This window comes from Scyliorhinus torazame, chromosome 21 (assembly GCF_047496885.1).
Source record: "Scyliorhinus torazame isolate Kashiwa2021f chromosome 21, sScyTor2.1, whole genome shotgun sequence".
NCBI classification, from domain to species: Eukaryota; Metazoa; Chordata; class Chondrichthyes; order Carcharhiniformes; family Scyliorhinidae; genus Scyliorhinus; species Scyliorhinus torazame.
The window spans coordinates 110,483,520-110,499,567 of NC_092727.1; the positions used below are offsets into that span (position 1 = coordinate 110,483,520).

The 16,048-nt window shown below is 42.7% G+C and overlaps 1 protein-coding gene across 1 annotated transcript in view; it reads right to left on the bottom strand.

The window, feature by feature from the left end:
• haus7 (HAUS augmin-like complex, subunit 7) overlaps positions 1–16,048 on the bottom strand; it is a 35,674-nt gene that overhangs the window by 6,353 nt on the left and 13,273 nt on the right. The window contains exons 4-9 of the mRNA XM_072487247.1: positions 11,406–11,467; positions 8,683–8,792; positions 5,047–5,196; positions 4,209–4,311; positions 3,302–3,508; positions 1,930–2,041 (exon numbers count right to left, since the gene is read on the bottom strand). Of these exons, the coding sequence (XP_072343348.1) occupies positions 1,930–2,041; positions 3,302–3,508; positions 4,209–4,311; positions 5,047–5,196; positions 8,683–8,792; positions 11,406–11,467 (744 nt within the window). The remainder of the gene's footprint in view (positions 1–1,929; positions 2,042–3,301; positions 3,509–4,208; positions 4,312–5,046; positions 5,197–8,682; positions 8,793–11,405; positions 11,468–16,048) is intronic.

Consider the following 16,048-nt stretch of genomic DNA (forward strand, 5'->3'; position numbering starts at 1 on the left):
ACGTGAAGCCTTGTAGACGCGGTGGATATGGCTTTTTATACAAGTATGATATTGACAGAAATTTTGGGATTAGGGGATTTGGGTAATATACCTATTGACTGTCACATTGACAATAAATCCCTGTGGGAAAATGTGCACTCTACAAAAAGTGTCAATGAAAAGAGGTTACGAATAGACATCGAAAGTTTGAAACAGATGTTGGACAGAGGGGAAATAACAAAAATTAAATGGGTCGACAGGAGCTATCAACTGTCAGACTGTTTTACGAAAAGAGGGGCGAGTTCACAGAAACTTTTGGATATTGTTAATGAAGGGCACTTATTTCTGTGACTGTTTTTTTTTCTTTCTCTTCCAAACAAAAAAAAAAAGGGGAACATCATGTGTTTTTGATTTTCTTGAAATTTTGTTTTCACCAAATTATTTTTTTTCTCCAAAGAAGGGGAGACTGGTAAGTAATGGGTTAAGAGACATTGCAATTAGTTGTCTCATTTATGTTAAGTATCCATTAATTGACACTGATATGTAAAGGGGCTTCAGGTGGCCTCTGTCAGGTGGTGTGTTGTTAAGAGTTTTGTGCAGAGGCTGTAGAAGTGAAAAAAATGGTGTTTGGTGAAAAGGAACAAGAACTTTAGACTCTTCATTTCACAGCAACTAAAACGTCTAACAGACTCAATGGGCCGAATGGCCTCCTTCTGCACAGCAAATACTACGATTCTATGCCTTAAAGTACCTGGGCCGCAATTGCTAGGATTACCTCCTTAAACTGCCCCAAATCCACTTGTCTCTCCTCCTTTTAAGGATTTTACTTAAAACCAGTCTTTTAGAACAAGCTTTTGATCACCCCAATATTTCCTTTGTTGAGTTGATGTTCAATTAATCCATACAGCTCTGAGGCAGCTTAAGTAATTTCCTTTCTATATTAAAGGCACCACATAAATACACCTTATTACCAATGAAGAATAGTGTTTTAACCAGTCGCTTTGTATTACAGTGAGTTTATGAAAGGGACATTTCATAAATATAACACTCAAGGCAGCTAAAAGAATGCTCAGTTTGCCAGCTTGGTAGTTCAACAAATTCAGGCAGCAACGAACAGTCATGAGAAAGGTCTCAGGTTTCATGTTGTGTCTGTTAGCAAGCAACCTAGTCACGTGCAACTGAGATGACAACAGATACTACAATTTATCCAACTCTTCCAAGTCAAATCAGAGACGAGGCAAAGAAAAGAAAAATTAGTCAGTTAATGCTCAGCATTAGTGACCTCTGCAGGAAATGGTGCATGAATATCAGACTAAACTCCACTGAAAAATGAAAATCGCTTATTGTCACAAGTAGGCTTCAAATGAAGTTACTGTGAAAAGCCCCTAGTCGCCAGATTCTGGCGCCTGTTCGGGGAGGCTGGTACAGTATGAGCTCATACTGATCCCCCAGCAATCAAATGGTCTAATGTTCCACTAAGCTGTGCACATGCGTGGCCACAGAACAGTCTGGCAGGTACCATGCTTCATGTTAAATACTGCACTAGGGTAAGAAAGTTGACAAGTACGCAACAACAACATCATCATAGGTTACATGAATAATGATCCAAAAAGCAATTAGTCCAGGATAGTTGGGGCTTTGGAACCACACTCTGGGAGGAGCACACTCCTGGTAAATAAGATTAGTGACGGAATGTTTAAAACCCGGCTGTGCACCAACACCTAAAAACATAGAACAAATGAATTTACGGGGAATATTAGGTATAATTATAACTTAAGTCGTGTGATAAGAATGTGTGCAGAGATGTATTTTTATGTAACCTTACTGACAACTAAATTTATATCCCAAAGTCAAAGAAAAATGAGACATATTTCTTCAATGTTTATGAACAATTTTCTGCTGGAAAAATCATGCAACATTAAAAATGGTTTCCAGATTATTTTTACTTACGCAATGTTGCAACTTCACCGCCTTGCCAGTTAATCACATCTTGTTGCAGCCCATTCACAATTGTCTCCAACTTTCTGCATGTGTCACTTATCTCTGCTAACGCAGCAAGCTCCTTTGTAAAGGGATGTATGAATACAGCAAATTACAAACACTTCATTATTCTGATATTGTCGAGACACTAAATTTTGTATCTTCAGCCATGTCAGTCGCAATAACAGAGCAGTGCCAACTATTGCGTGCATAAACTAGAACTGGATTTGGTTTGGTGGAGGGTTCATTTTAGTGCAAGGTGGACAAATGTTACACAATAGGCCTCACATACAAGTGCACCGATCGGAACTGTGAAGTGTAAGGTCACTTTCTGTTGATTCCCTTTTATCCCCCTTTATTTTGCTGTTATCATTTTGATCCATGGATGCTTTACGGACATATATCTTTAAGTCGAGCAAGGGAAATGAGAAACTTGAAAGGTACAGCATAGTACACTGTGCTAGTTTTGGAAAGCAAAACGCAAGACTTTGAGGTACCCGAGAGATCAATGGCACTTGGTTCGCTTGGTTGGATAGTGGCCAATGAATTGGCAAAAAGGCCGTATTATGCCTGGTAACAGGTGGTGAATGAGTCCTGCCCGAGTGGAATGATTTTCAGAGAGCCAGGGAAAACACAGTTGCTAGATCTGGACACTCAAGGGGAAGGAACTGCACTCTCTCTCTCTCCCTCGTGTTTTCTCAAGAAAAGCTGCTGTATTTCTGAAACTACAGAGACCTGAATGAATCTAAAGTGAAACTATTACAGACTGGAATCAGAAATCTGATATATTCGATTAGGCGGTATTTCAAACAAATAATTCTGTTTAAAAAGGTTTTAAAAACACCCAAATATTGTAAAGAACATATGCAATGCACTTTATCAATTGTTCAAGAAGTTATCAGAAGCATCCTTCCTCAAGTAAATAATTTCTCTAAAGGGCGGTATGTGACGCAGTGGTTAGCACTGGGACTGCAGCACTGAGGACCCAGGTTCGAATCCGGGCCCTGGGTCACTGTCCGTCTGGAGTTTGCACAATCTCCCCATGTCTGGTGGGTTTCACCCCGCAACCCAAAGATGTGCAGGTTAGGTGGATTGGCCACGCTCAATTGCCCCTTAATTGGAGAAAAAATAATTGGGTACTCTATATTTTAGGGGAAAAAAAATAATAATTTCTCTTGCCGAAATATGCAATTATGCTATAGTTTTGAAAAACTGATATGCAATTATTTGGGCTACCTTGACAGTACAATACCTATTAAACAATCAATAATTAGAGGACAATAATTATGTTTTAATAATCTCAGGACTGCACTCTAAACTCATAAATAAGTAAAATACTTACATCAATACAAGATGTTAAGAGTTTATGTACAGTTTTGCACAGTGATCCAAAGTTGCAAAGTTGAGGTGGTGCCTTATTACAATGAGCACCAAATTCATGCTCGAATGTTAGGGAAAACACTGTCATCAGCTGATGGAAGTCCGAAAGGGTGAGTTTCAAGGTTTGAAAAGTAGTATCGCTACTCTCTATGGGGCCGAGGAAAGCAACCTAAATAAAAACAAGGTTAAAAATAAAAGTTACCAGCTGATGAATACCAAAAAGTATGAACAAACAGAAATTAATACAAAATCAAATACAACGGAGGCTGGGAATTTGAAATAACGATAGAAAATACTGCAACTACTCAGGTCAGGCAATATCTGTGACCCTTCATCAGATCTTTTAGTCACTGACCTGAAATGTTAATATTGTTTATTTATTGGGGCAGCACAGTAGCATTGTGGATAGCACAATTGCTTCACAGCTCCAGGGTCCCAGGTTCGAATCCCGGCTTGGGTCACTGTCTGTGCGGAGTCTGCACATTCTCCTAGTGTGTGCGTGGATTTCCTCCGGGTGCTCCTGTTTCCTCCCACAGTCCAAAGATGAGTGGGTTAGGTGGATTGGCCATGCTAAATTGCCCATAAGTGTCCAAAATTGCCCTTAGTGTTGGGTGCGGTTACTGGGTTATGGGTATAGGGTGGAGGTGTGGACCTTGGGTCGGGTGCTCTTTCCAAGAGCCGATGCAGACTTGATGGGCTGAATGGCCTCCTTCTGCACTGTAAATTCTATGAAATCTATTTCCACAGATTCTGCTGGAACTGCAACTGTCATTGACAAATCATTGACAGGTTCTTTCCTGCTATGCACAAACACTGGTTTTTCAGGATAGATCAGCTATAAGAAACTTGAAATAAGCTGCAAATCTTACTGTTTTCTTCATCTCTTCAAGGTGTTGATTTGTTTCCTTTAATTCCTCAGAAAGTTTAATCAACAATTTCTCCATGGAGTCAATAGAAGGTGGGGAGAATTTCCTGAAATTATTTTTAGATAAAGAAAATAAATAGCACACAGAATAGTTTGTCTCTATCGTAGTTTGAATTTAATGCAAGTCTTGACTACATTTTGTGTGCATCTACCTCAAAAAAATCCAAAGAACATTTGCTAGGTTTCAGCTTTACATCAATGGTAGGACGCTGTCATTTGAATGAGAAGGTCATTCAGCAAGCCCCTCTCAGAATCTTGAACATCTAATCTATGCTTACACGCCAATGCACTACTGTTGGGAGTGCTGTAATTGTAGACATCATCTTTTGGATAAAAGGTAAGCAGAAGAACTCACAAGCTTCCCAGGTGGACTTTAAAAACCACATATTATAAATTATCGAAAGGTTTTCGTCCTCATATACATCGATTATACATTCTTGCATTGTAATTTGATCTGAATCAATGTGGATGAATGCAATGAAAACAAACTAAAAATCGAGATCCAGGTTTTCCATTTCTAACATTACCTATTTTAGTTTATCTTTTGACAATTTCAGTTGGCTATATTTCAAGCTTTCTTATATCAAACTTGTAGATTCAAAGTAACTTTTTGCAGGGGTTCATCCCATCAATATAGAAGCTATATGCTTTCTTCTAAGCTTTAGGAACAACTTCATGCACATTTGAGTATTATAACAATAATTTGTAGGTAGTAAATGTCATATCAAAATCTGTAAAGAGGTTCAGGCTGGCAAAGCAAAATTCTACCAAAGATCACTTGCTTTCTTCCTCGTGATTCAAAGTTGGCCTCAGCTCTTTTAAGAAGTCTGTGTGCATCAAGAGAGAGGTTGAACTCCAGATTTGCTGGCGAACGAAGATGGGGGTCATTTTGAACTTCAATCAGCAACTGGGAATTCCATGCATGAACAGAACTTAAAAGAAAATAAAAATTCATCAGCATGTTTTAAAATTTCAAAGCAAAGTTTCAACTCATTGGCCCTGGACCCACTGGATTTTCTCAGCCCATAATTTTAAGGGTCCATTTTAAACTTTTAACAGACAACTATTTAAAATGGAAAAAAGTATGTTAGCACCAAGCTTATATTTAAATATGCATCTTGTACGTTACTTCTCATTAATTTCAAATAGCTTTCACCAGTATTTAATCATTTGGTTTGAAGTGCTCTCTCTGCACTTTAACCAAGTCTTTGTATAAAAACATTTTTTTTTTTTTAATTTAGAGTGCCCAATTCATTTTTTCCAATTAAGGGGCAATTTAGCGTGGCCAATCCACCTACCCTGCACATCTTTTGGGTTGTGGGGGGTGGGCGATACCCACATAAACATGGGGAGAATGTGCAAACTCCACACGGACAGTGACCCAGAGCCGGGATCGAACGTGGGACCTTGGCGCCGTGAGGCAACCGGGCTAGCCCACTGCGCCACCGTGCTGCCCGTATAAAAACAATTGACCAAAAGTACAGGTTGAGCATCCCTTATCCAAAATTCCCAAAACTGAAAAATTTAGAAATGCACACTTTTGTTCAAGCGCTGATATGACGTCAAGAGTCCCCGGGCGATGCGCAGTTGCCAATGCGCCACATATGCGCAGGTGCCAACGTGCCACATATGTGCAGGTGCCAACGCGCTGCAGATGCACATTATATTCCAAAATCGAAAAAATTCCAAAATCCCACACGCACTCAGCCCCAAGCATTTCGGATAAGAGGTGCTCAACCTGTCTAAAACTAGAATTGTATCATTGGGCGTTCTTCATAATTCAAATAGATCTGCACAAAAGTTTCATATCACCATCTGACTTCATTGAAATCTCAGCTGAAGATGGCTATAATGCAGGTGTATTAATAGTTCACACTCCTACCATTATACTTTATTAAAATCCTACAAACAGTGGAGAAGGAACTTTTTTTTAAAAAAAATTTAAAGTACATGCTAGAAATCAGCTTTTCTGGTTAGCTATAGATGAGGTAGATAAAAGGTTTAATTGAGAAATTATTAAGAGTAATTAACTAAATCATATTAACCATGAGAGTGAGGAAAGCCGAATAGCTGGGAACTAATCAGATAAGACTCTCAATTTTCACATTCTGCAAGTTGCTAGGGACTTGCTAGAGAATCCAAGGCCAGCGACATCAACTGGCCCAAAAGACTCCATTTTATGCAGCTGCTTTCCCAAGTCTGGACAGTTCTGTTTCCATGGTAACAGTCATTCAGGGTCATAATGACTTTTCGAAAACTGTGTTAATCTAATTAATGTTAGAAGCATAATTTGCAAGCCAGGGTATGGAGAATTACACCAAAACATGTATCTCATAAATTGACAGGCAGACAGTTCGGCCAAATTGAGAATTATAAATTAGTTAAAGCAAATCACAGCTGTAAAGAAGGCGAAACTTTAAGATAATGATCTCCTTAAAAATCAGTTGTCAGGATGGAAAAATCCATTCCAGAATCAATCTATCACTTTCTAAAACCTATTTCTTTGCTGCTTGCTTTTGCTAAATTGCCATTTTCTTTTGTTTAAAATCAGTAATTTTGTACTGTGTATCATGATTTGAAGATTGACCACGATTTGTATTTTAAATTCAACCACTGTATTCGCTAAAGACAATCAATCTGACCCAAGTTTGTATTGTAACCAAAAGTTTATAAGTAGACACTAAAGCTGCCAAATAAACTTCAACGAAACTTTGCCAAAAAGCACAGCCAGAATCTCTGTTATTTGGGAACTAAGAAGGGATAACGCATATCCAGGGTTCCGAATAGATACAGAGATCCATCAGTACCCAATAATTTTTTTCCAATTAACAGCAATTTAGCATGGCCAATCTGCCTAGCCTGCACATCTTTGGGTTGTGGGGCTGAAACCCACGCAGACACGGGGAGAATGTGCAAACTCCACACGGACAGTGACACAGGGCCGGGATTCAAATCCGGGTCCTCAGCGCCATATGCTGCAGTGCTAATTACTGTGCCACCCCCGAGAAGGAACTTAATGGAAACAGCAACTGGTGTATTTGGTAAGACAAAGAACCTGGTCATCAATTTAAAATTTACATTAAACGGCATTTTTGAACATGTTCATTAATAGCTTTATTATTACAATATAGGTAGCATGGTGGCATAGTGGTGAGCGCTGCTGCCTCACGGCAGAGGTCCCAGGTTTGATCCCGGCTCTGGGTCACTGTCCGTATGAAGTTTGCACATTCTCCCCATGTTTGCTTGGGTTTTGCCCCCACAACCAAAAGATGTGCAGGGTAGGTGGATTGGCCACACTAAATTGCCCCCTAATTGGAAAAAATGAATTGGGTAATCTGAATTTATTTTTTTAAATTACAAAATTAGAAGAATTCTTCTGGCTCTGCACATAATCAAAACCAATTAAGTCCACAAAGATGCTGGGTTAAAGAGCACTGGATAATTGGAGAACATGCACTGGCATTTAGACCTTATTTTAATAGATTCTGATTTTATACTTTTTAATAATTTAGTAGCAATATTTGCAGCCATTTGTTAAGCAGAGCAGAGTTGGTTAGAGTAAAGCAATTTCTCTAAAGTGCAAGCTGAGGAGTTGGAAGACACAAAAGTGAAGCAACTAGTATGAAACTAGTTACAATGTGACACTTGGCATTATAAATGTGGACAAAGAAATTTACAATGGGGAAAGAATTGACACAAGATTCTAAGTACTTTTTAATCTTCCAATATACTTTATAATATAAACACTTCACTTTGTACTTTAAGGAAAACAAAGTTCAGCTTCAGTATGTTACTTAATCCAGACAGTGGGTAACGCAGCAATGAGGGTCATGAGTTTGATACCCAATGTCCAGACAGCTGATTTCAGTTAGGATAGCTGTAAAGATACTCTAACAGGCAACAGGTCCCCGTGTTGGGAGTGGCAGAAATCCTTCAGGGCTCCTAATCACACCACTGGGATCCCTTGAGGTGTATGTACATGTAGATGTCACTTATCAACAGGATAATCCATCACTTTCTTCACCATACCCCAGTCAGTCTACTGACACTTGCAGAAGGCTCACAATGAAATAGGCAGTCCCTGAGATTAAATGTAGTCCAGTTTGGACTCAATGCCTTCAGGAGAGGATGAGATTAGAGAAAGGACAAACAAGCACTTGCTGTAATCGGGGAAGGGAAGTAGGCGTGGAGAACTGGAGTGTTAGAAATAAATCCAAATATTTATGATGTATTAATTTTTGAACTAGCCTGCAGAATTGTAATCTGCATCATTCCATGACTGATTTATAAAGGTCTTGAAAGGTAAACAGGGAATGGACATTTTTTTTTTTAGAAACAAAAATGATACAAATAAGAAATATGAAACAGAATGGCAAAACAACAAAATAAATGCACTTACACAATACTGTTCTGCTTACCTAATACCTTTTAAATCTGTGGATGTAGCTTCAGTAATTTGTTCATATTGTTGGAGGCCACTCAGCATTTCATCCATCATCACTAATTGTCTATGAGGACTTGCTTGACCCTAACATCCAAACAAAAATATTACAACTTGTAATTCTTAGTCAAAGCGGCATTTAATCCACCATAAAAGTAACAATAATATTCACTACCTTTTAATCAACCTACTTCTGCAAACAAAGTTGTGTGCACCCATCTAAACTGCCACAACTAAGCAATGGCATGCAGAACAAACTGGGTGGCAAGTTAGCTAAGCATAATGGAACTTAAGAGAGTCCACATAGATACAGTGCCAACACAAGCATGTTTAGGTCAGTGGTACTGCATGATACCAATAACTTCAGATCTACAGTCTGAAGACCCGGAGAGGAAATCAGGCACAATAGCACACCCATTGGGCTCCAATACAAAATCCATGACATGCAGGACACAGAGGGTGCCTGACAATATTTTAGGAATGGGGTTATTAGCCCATGCTCTTAATGCCCATCAGAAATATGGAGAGCAGGCCTTTGAGCAGATCTAGCAACTCAAACTGGGCATCCATGAGCCACTCTGGGCCATCAGCTGCAACAGAACAGTATTTAACCACAATCTATTACCTGTGGGTCTGGCATACCCCCGAATCTACTATTACCATTAAGCCAGGGGACCAATTCTGGTTCAATGAAGAGTGCAAGAGAGCATGCCAGGTGCAGCACCAAGCATACCTATAAATGAGATGCCAACCAAGTAAAACTACAAGAGAAATACATAATAAACAGTGGAAGCAGCGTGCCACAGATAGAAGTAACCAATCCCACAACCGACAGATCAAATCAAGCTTTACAGTCCTACTACATCCAGTTGTGAATGGTGATGGACAATTAAACAATGACCTGGATGAGGAGGTTTCACAAATAACATCATCCTCAATGACAGGGGAGACCAGCACACCAGTGCAAAAGACGAGGCTGATGTGTTTGCATTCATCTTCAGCCAATAGTGTCAAATAGATTATATATTTTGGCCGCTTCCTGAAGTCCTTAGCATCGCAGCTAACAGCCATAGTAAATTTAATTTGTTATTTTATCTATGGCCTCCCATCCATCACAACATGAGATGTGGGAATAATGGCTCAATGTAATAATAATAATAATAATAATAATAATTTAGGGCAGCACGGTAGCACAAGTGATTAGCACTGTGGCTTCACAGCGCCAGGGTCCCAGGTTCGATTCCCCGCTGGGTCACTGTCTGTGCGGAGTTTGCACGTTCTCCCCGTGTGTGCGTGGGTTTCCTCCGGGTGCTCCGGTTTCCTCCCACAGTCCAAAGACGTGCAGGTTAGGTGGATTGGCCATGCTAAATTACCCGTAGTGTCCATAAGGGTTGGGAGGGGTTATTGGGTTGCGGGGATAAGGTGGAAGTGAGGGATTAATGTGGGTCGGTGCAGACTCGATGGGCCGAATGGCCTCCTTCTGCACTGTATGTTCTATGTAATCTATGTAATAATAATAATAATAATAGCTTATTGTCACAAGTAGGCTTCAATGAAGTCACTGTGAAAAGCCCCTAGTCGCCACATTCCGGCACCTGTTTGGGAAGGCCGGTACGGGAACCGTACCATTCACAGTACCATTAACAACTCCTCAGGTACTGAAGCAATCTGTGCTCACATGAAGCAAGGCCTGGACAGCATACAGGCTTGGGTTGACAAGTGCCAAGTAACATTTACGCCAGGTAATGACCGTTTCAACAAGACAGTATCTAACCATCTCGCTATGACGTTCAATGGCATGACCATCATCAATGCATAGGCCCACTTCTGACCTTGGGATGGAAGGAACTCATTGATGAAACAGCTGAAGGAAGGATGGATCATGGTTGTAATGACAATCGAAACTGAGCATCAGTGAGCAAACTACTGCTGTAGCGCTGCTTGATCGCATTCTGACTTGGCCATTCCTTCAGTGTCGCGGTGTCAAAAGCCTGGAACTCCCTTCCTATCTGCAGTGGGTGTACCTACAGTAGATGGACTGGTGACAATTCACAATGGCAGCTCACCACCACCTTCTCAAGAGCAATTAAGGTTGACTCAGTGGCATTCACATTCCATGAAGAATTAAAAAGAACCTTCTGCTCATCACAACCCAGTAAACTAAACTTCAAATGGACACATTGTGCTTCTTTCCATAATATTAAAAACTAGTGAAATTGCAAATTTCCTTGGACTACTACGAAAGCGCCATAATCCTAGAAAACAATAAGCTGCTTTCCCCTTTGAGGAAAGAGCTGACTGATTTAACCGGAGGGTCACCACACCTCAGGAGAGGGGGAAAGGTTGGGAAGGTGCGGTCTTCAAGGATAACCTCAACCTGTATGGGAATTGAACCTGCACTGTTGGTATCACTCCCCATCACGAACAAGTCGCCCAGCCAACTGAGCTAACCGACCCCCAGAGGACTACTACGCAGTAGTTTCAGCTGAGTACTGGAGAAATTCCCAAATCAAGATGCTAACGAAGAATACAAGGGGATAACCTAAGCAACTGGCTGTTAAATTATCCATACATCAAAGGAGCTCAGCTGTACTACCCTCGTACATGACCCCTGGGGAATGTGAAATCTAATTTTAGTATAGCCTAAACATTAAGGTAAATGAGGTACCTTCTTTAAAAAAAAGCAAGAAGATACATTACCAAAAAGAGATCAAAGTCTTCAATATTGCAGACTCCCAACATATACCCAAGCCAGGCCATTTCTGTGAAACAAAGTATGTTAGTGTTTCTCAGTATAAAGCAATTTTATATCAATTTAATGAGAAACATTATTCATTGTATTAAATAATTAGCAGTCATTCTTGCAAACTTGATTGCAGTAGGTACAAGAAATATATTTTGTTAAGTATTCCTTTGAGTATAGAAAACCAAGCAGATAATTGATGGATTTAAAATGTTAAAAGCATTTAATAAGGTAGATACAGAGAAACTGATAGGGTAATCTTAAAAATAGCACTAAATCTTCAGTGAAATCAGGAAACACTTCCTCCCCACAAATCTAAATATAAAAATATCCACTGGTTCTCTTATCTACTCTGCTAGTTACATCCTCAAAAAAACTTCAACAGGTATGTCAAACATTAACCCTTTCATAAATTCATGTTGACTCTACCAAACCCAATCATTATCCACCACATCCTTCACAATAGATTTGAGCATTTTCCATTCTACGGATGTCAGCAACAGGTCTGTAGTTCCATGTTTTCTCACTTCCTCCTTTCCTAAATAGTGGGTTTACTTTGCTCCCTTCCAATCTGCAGAAACTGTTCCAGAATCTACAGCATTTTGGAAGATGACCACTAAAGCATTCACATATCTTTACAACCACCTCTTTCAACACTCTGGGATGTAGACAATCAGCTCCAGGGGATTTATGAACATTCAGACCCATTAGTTCCTCCAAAACTTCATCAACAAATTTCTTTCAGTTCCTCATCATAAGAATTTCATAATAATTTTTTCATAATGTTTTATTGTCACAAGTAGTCTTACATTAACAGTGCAATGAAGTTACTGTGAAAAGCCCCTAGTCGCCACATTCCTGCGCCTGTTCGGGTACACGGAGGGAGAATTCAGAATGTCCAAATTACCTAACAGCACATCTTTCGGGACTTGTGGGAGGAAACCGGAGCACCCAGAGGAAACCAATGGAGACACGGGGAGAACGTGCAGACTCCGCACAGTGACCCAAGCCAGGAATCGAACATGGGACCCTGGTGCTGTGAAGCAACAGTGCTAACTACTGTGCCGCTCAATTTGTGCTTCTGCCGATTCTCTTGTATTCCTGAAAGATTTTTTGTATCTTCCTCTGAAAAGACAGCACAAAGTATTTTGTTGCCCTGTAAATATCTTATTATTCTTTATAAATTCTCCTGTCTCCGCCTGTAATGGCCCCACATTTATCTTTACTAATCTTAACCTTTTTACAAACCTATGGAAGCTTTTACAGTCTTTATTATGTTTCTTGGTAGTTTACTTTCATATTCTATTTTCTCTTGCTTTCTCAGTTTCTTTGTCCTCCTTTGCTGAATTCTAAAATGCTCCTGGTCCTCAGGACTTGTTGCTTTACTTTCAAGCAATTTTACAAAGCCCATTCTTTTGGTCTAATACAATCTTTAACCTCTATTTTTAGCCATGGTTGGATCATCTTTCCTGCTGGGGTTCTGTGCCTCAAAGGAATGTATATTTGTTGGAAACAAGGTATTAACTCTTTTTTTAAAAAATATATTTATTAAAGTTTTTTAACACAATTTTTCTCCCTTACAAACAATAACCCCCCACCCCGTAACAAAATAACGAGAAATCACGCAGAGCAAGATATATACATGGCAAAATGATATATTTACATGTCTTTGTACACTGGCTCTCTCCCATACATGCCAGTTTCCCCAACCCTTCATGTTATCACTTGCTCATCCACCCTCCCAGGCAGTCCCGTCCCCCCCCCCCCCCCCCCCCCAGGTTGCTGCTGCTGCTGACCGATCTTCCTCTAACGCTCCGCGAGATAGTCTAGGAATGGTTGCCACCGCCTGTAGAACCCCTGCGCAGACCCTCTCAAGGCGAACTTAATCCTCTCCAACTTTATAAACCCAGCCATATCGTTTATCCAGGCCTCCACGCTGGGGGGCTTCGCCTCCTTCCACATTAGCAAGATCCTTCGGCGGGCTACGAGGGACGCAAAGGCCAGAATGCCGGCCTCGTTCGCCTCCTGCACTCCCGGCTCGTCCACTACTCCAAATGTTGCTAGCCCCCAGCTTGGCTTGACCCGGACTTTCACCACCTGAGATATTGCTCCCGCCACTCCTCTCCAGAACCCCTCCAGTGCCGGGCATGACCAAAACATATGGACATGGTTCACCGGGCTCCCTGAGCACCTTCCACATCTGTCCTCTACCCCAAAGAACCTGCTCAACCTCACCCCCGTCAGGTGAGCTCTGTGAACCACCTTAAATTGTATCAGGCTGAGCCTGGCACACGAGGAGGAGGAATTAACCCTACCTAGGGCATCAGCCCACAGACCTTCCTCGATCTCCTCCCCCAGCTCCTCCTCCCATTTACCCTTCAACTCTTCTACCAGCGCTTCCCCTTCTTCTTTCATCTCCTGGTGTATTTCCGACACCTTGCCCTCCCCGACCCATACACCCGAGATCACTCTGTCTTGAATTTCTTGTGCCGGGAGCAACGGGAATTCCCTTACCTGTCGCCTCACAAAAGCCCTCACCTGCATATATCTAAAGGCATTTACCGGGGGTAATTCAAACTTCTCCTCCAGTGCCCCTAGGCTCGCAAACGTTCCGTCAATGAACAGGTCCCCCATTCTTCTGATCCCCGCCCGCTGCCAGCTCTGGAACCCCCCGTCCATCCTCCCCGGGACAAACAGATGGTTACCCCTGATCGGGGACCACACCGATGCTCCCATTGCACCCGTGCCGTCTCCACTGGCCCCAGATCCTTAGCGTTGCCGCCATCACCGGGATCGTGGTATACTTTGTTGGCGAAAGCGGCAGCGGTGCCGTCACCAACGCCCCCAGGCTCATTCCTTTACAGGACACCATCTCCATCCTCTTCCATGCCGCCCCCTCTCCTTCCATAACCCACTTGCGGATCATCGACACATTTGCTGCCCAGTAGTAGCTCCCCAGGTTTGGCAGCGCCAACCCTCCTCGGTCCCTACTGCGTTCCAGGAACCCTCTCCTTACCCTCGGGGTCTTATTCGCCCACACAAACCCCATAATACTCCTACCTACTCTCTTAAAAAAGGCCTTAGTGATCACGATGGGAAGGCACTGAAACACAAACAAAAACCTCGGAAGGACCACCATTTTGACCGACTGCACTCTACCCGCCAGCGAGAGCGGTAACATGTCCCATCTTTTAAAATCCTCCTCCATTTGCTCCACCAACCTCGTCAAATTCAGTTTATGTCGGGCCCCCCAACTCCTGGCTATCTGGATCCCCAGATACCGAAGGCTCCCCTCCGCCCTCCTCAGCGGTAGGTCCCCTATCTCTCTTTCTTGATCCCCCGCCTGTAATACAAAGAGCTCACTCTTCCCTACATTGAGTTTATAGCCCGAAAACTCCCCAAACTCCCTCAGAGTTTGCATGACCTCCACCATCCCCTCCATTGGATCCGCCACGTACAACAACAGGTCATCCGCATAAAGCGACACCCGATGCTCTTCTCCCCCTCGGACCACACCCCTCAATTTATTAGACTCCCTCACTGACATGGCCAATGGTTCAATCGCCAATGCGAACAACAGGGGGGACAGAGGGCAGCCCTGCCTCATCCCTCGGTACAGTCGAAAGTACTCCGACCTCCGCCGGTTCGTCACTACACTCGCCACCGGGGCTCTGTAAAGGAGCTTTACGCAACTGATAAACCCTCCCCCGAACCCAAACCTACGCAGCACCTCCCAGAGGTACTCCCACTCTACTCGGTCAAAGGCCTTCTCCGCGTCCATAGCTGCCACCATCTCCGCCTCTCCCTCCACCGATGGCATCATTATCACGTTTAAGAGCTGCCGCACATTGGTGTTTAGCTGCCTACCCTTTACAAATCCAGTCTGGTCCTCGTGAATCACCCCCGGGACACAGTCCTCGATCCTCGTGGCCAGCACTTTTGCCAGCAACTTTGCATCCACATTAAGGAGCGAGATCGGCCTGTACGATCCACATTGCAGTGGGTCCTTGTCCCGCTTTAGGATCAAAGAAATTGTCGCTTCCGACATTGTCGGAGGTAGGGTCCCCTCCTCTCTTGCCTCATTAAAGGTCCTCACCAGTAGCAGGGCCAACAGGTCTACGTACTTCCTGTAGAACGCCACCGGGAACCCGTCCGGTCCCGGGGCCTTCCCCACCTGCATGCTCCCCAAACCCTTGCTCAGCTCCTCCAACCCAATTGGTGCCCCCAAACCAGCCACCTCTTGCTCCTCCACCCTCGGGAATCTCAGTTGGTCTAGGAATCGTCTCATACCCTCTTCCCCCGCTGGGGGCTGGGATCTGTACAGCTCTTCATAGAAGGCCTTAAATACCTCATTTATTTTCGTCGCACTCCGAACCGTGGCTCCCCTTCCATCTTTGACTCCCCCTATTTCCCTCGCTGCCATCCTTTTACGGAGCTGGTGTGCCAGCATCCGACTAGCCTTTTCCCCATACTCGTAGGTCGCCCCCTGCGCTTTCCTCCACTGTGTCTCCGCCTTCCCTGTGGTCAACAGGTCAAACTCCGTCTTGAGCCGTCGTCTTTCCCCAAGTAATCTTTCCTCCGGGACCTCTGCGTATCTCAT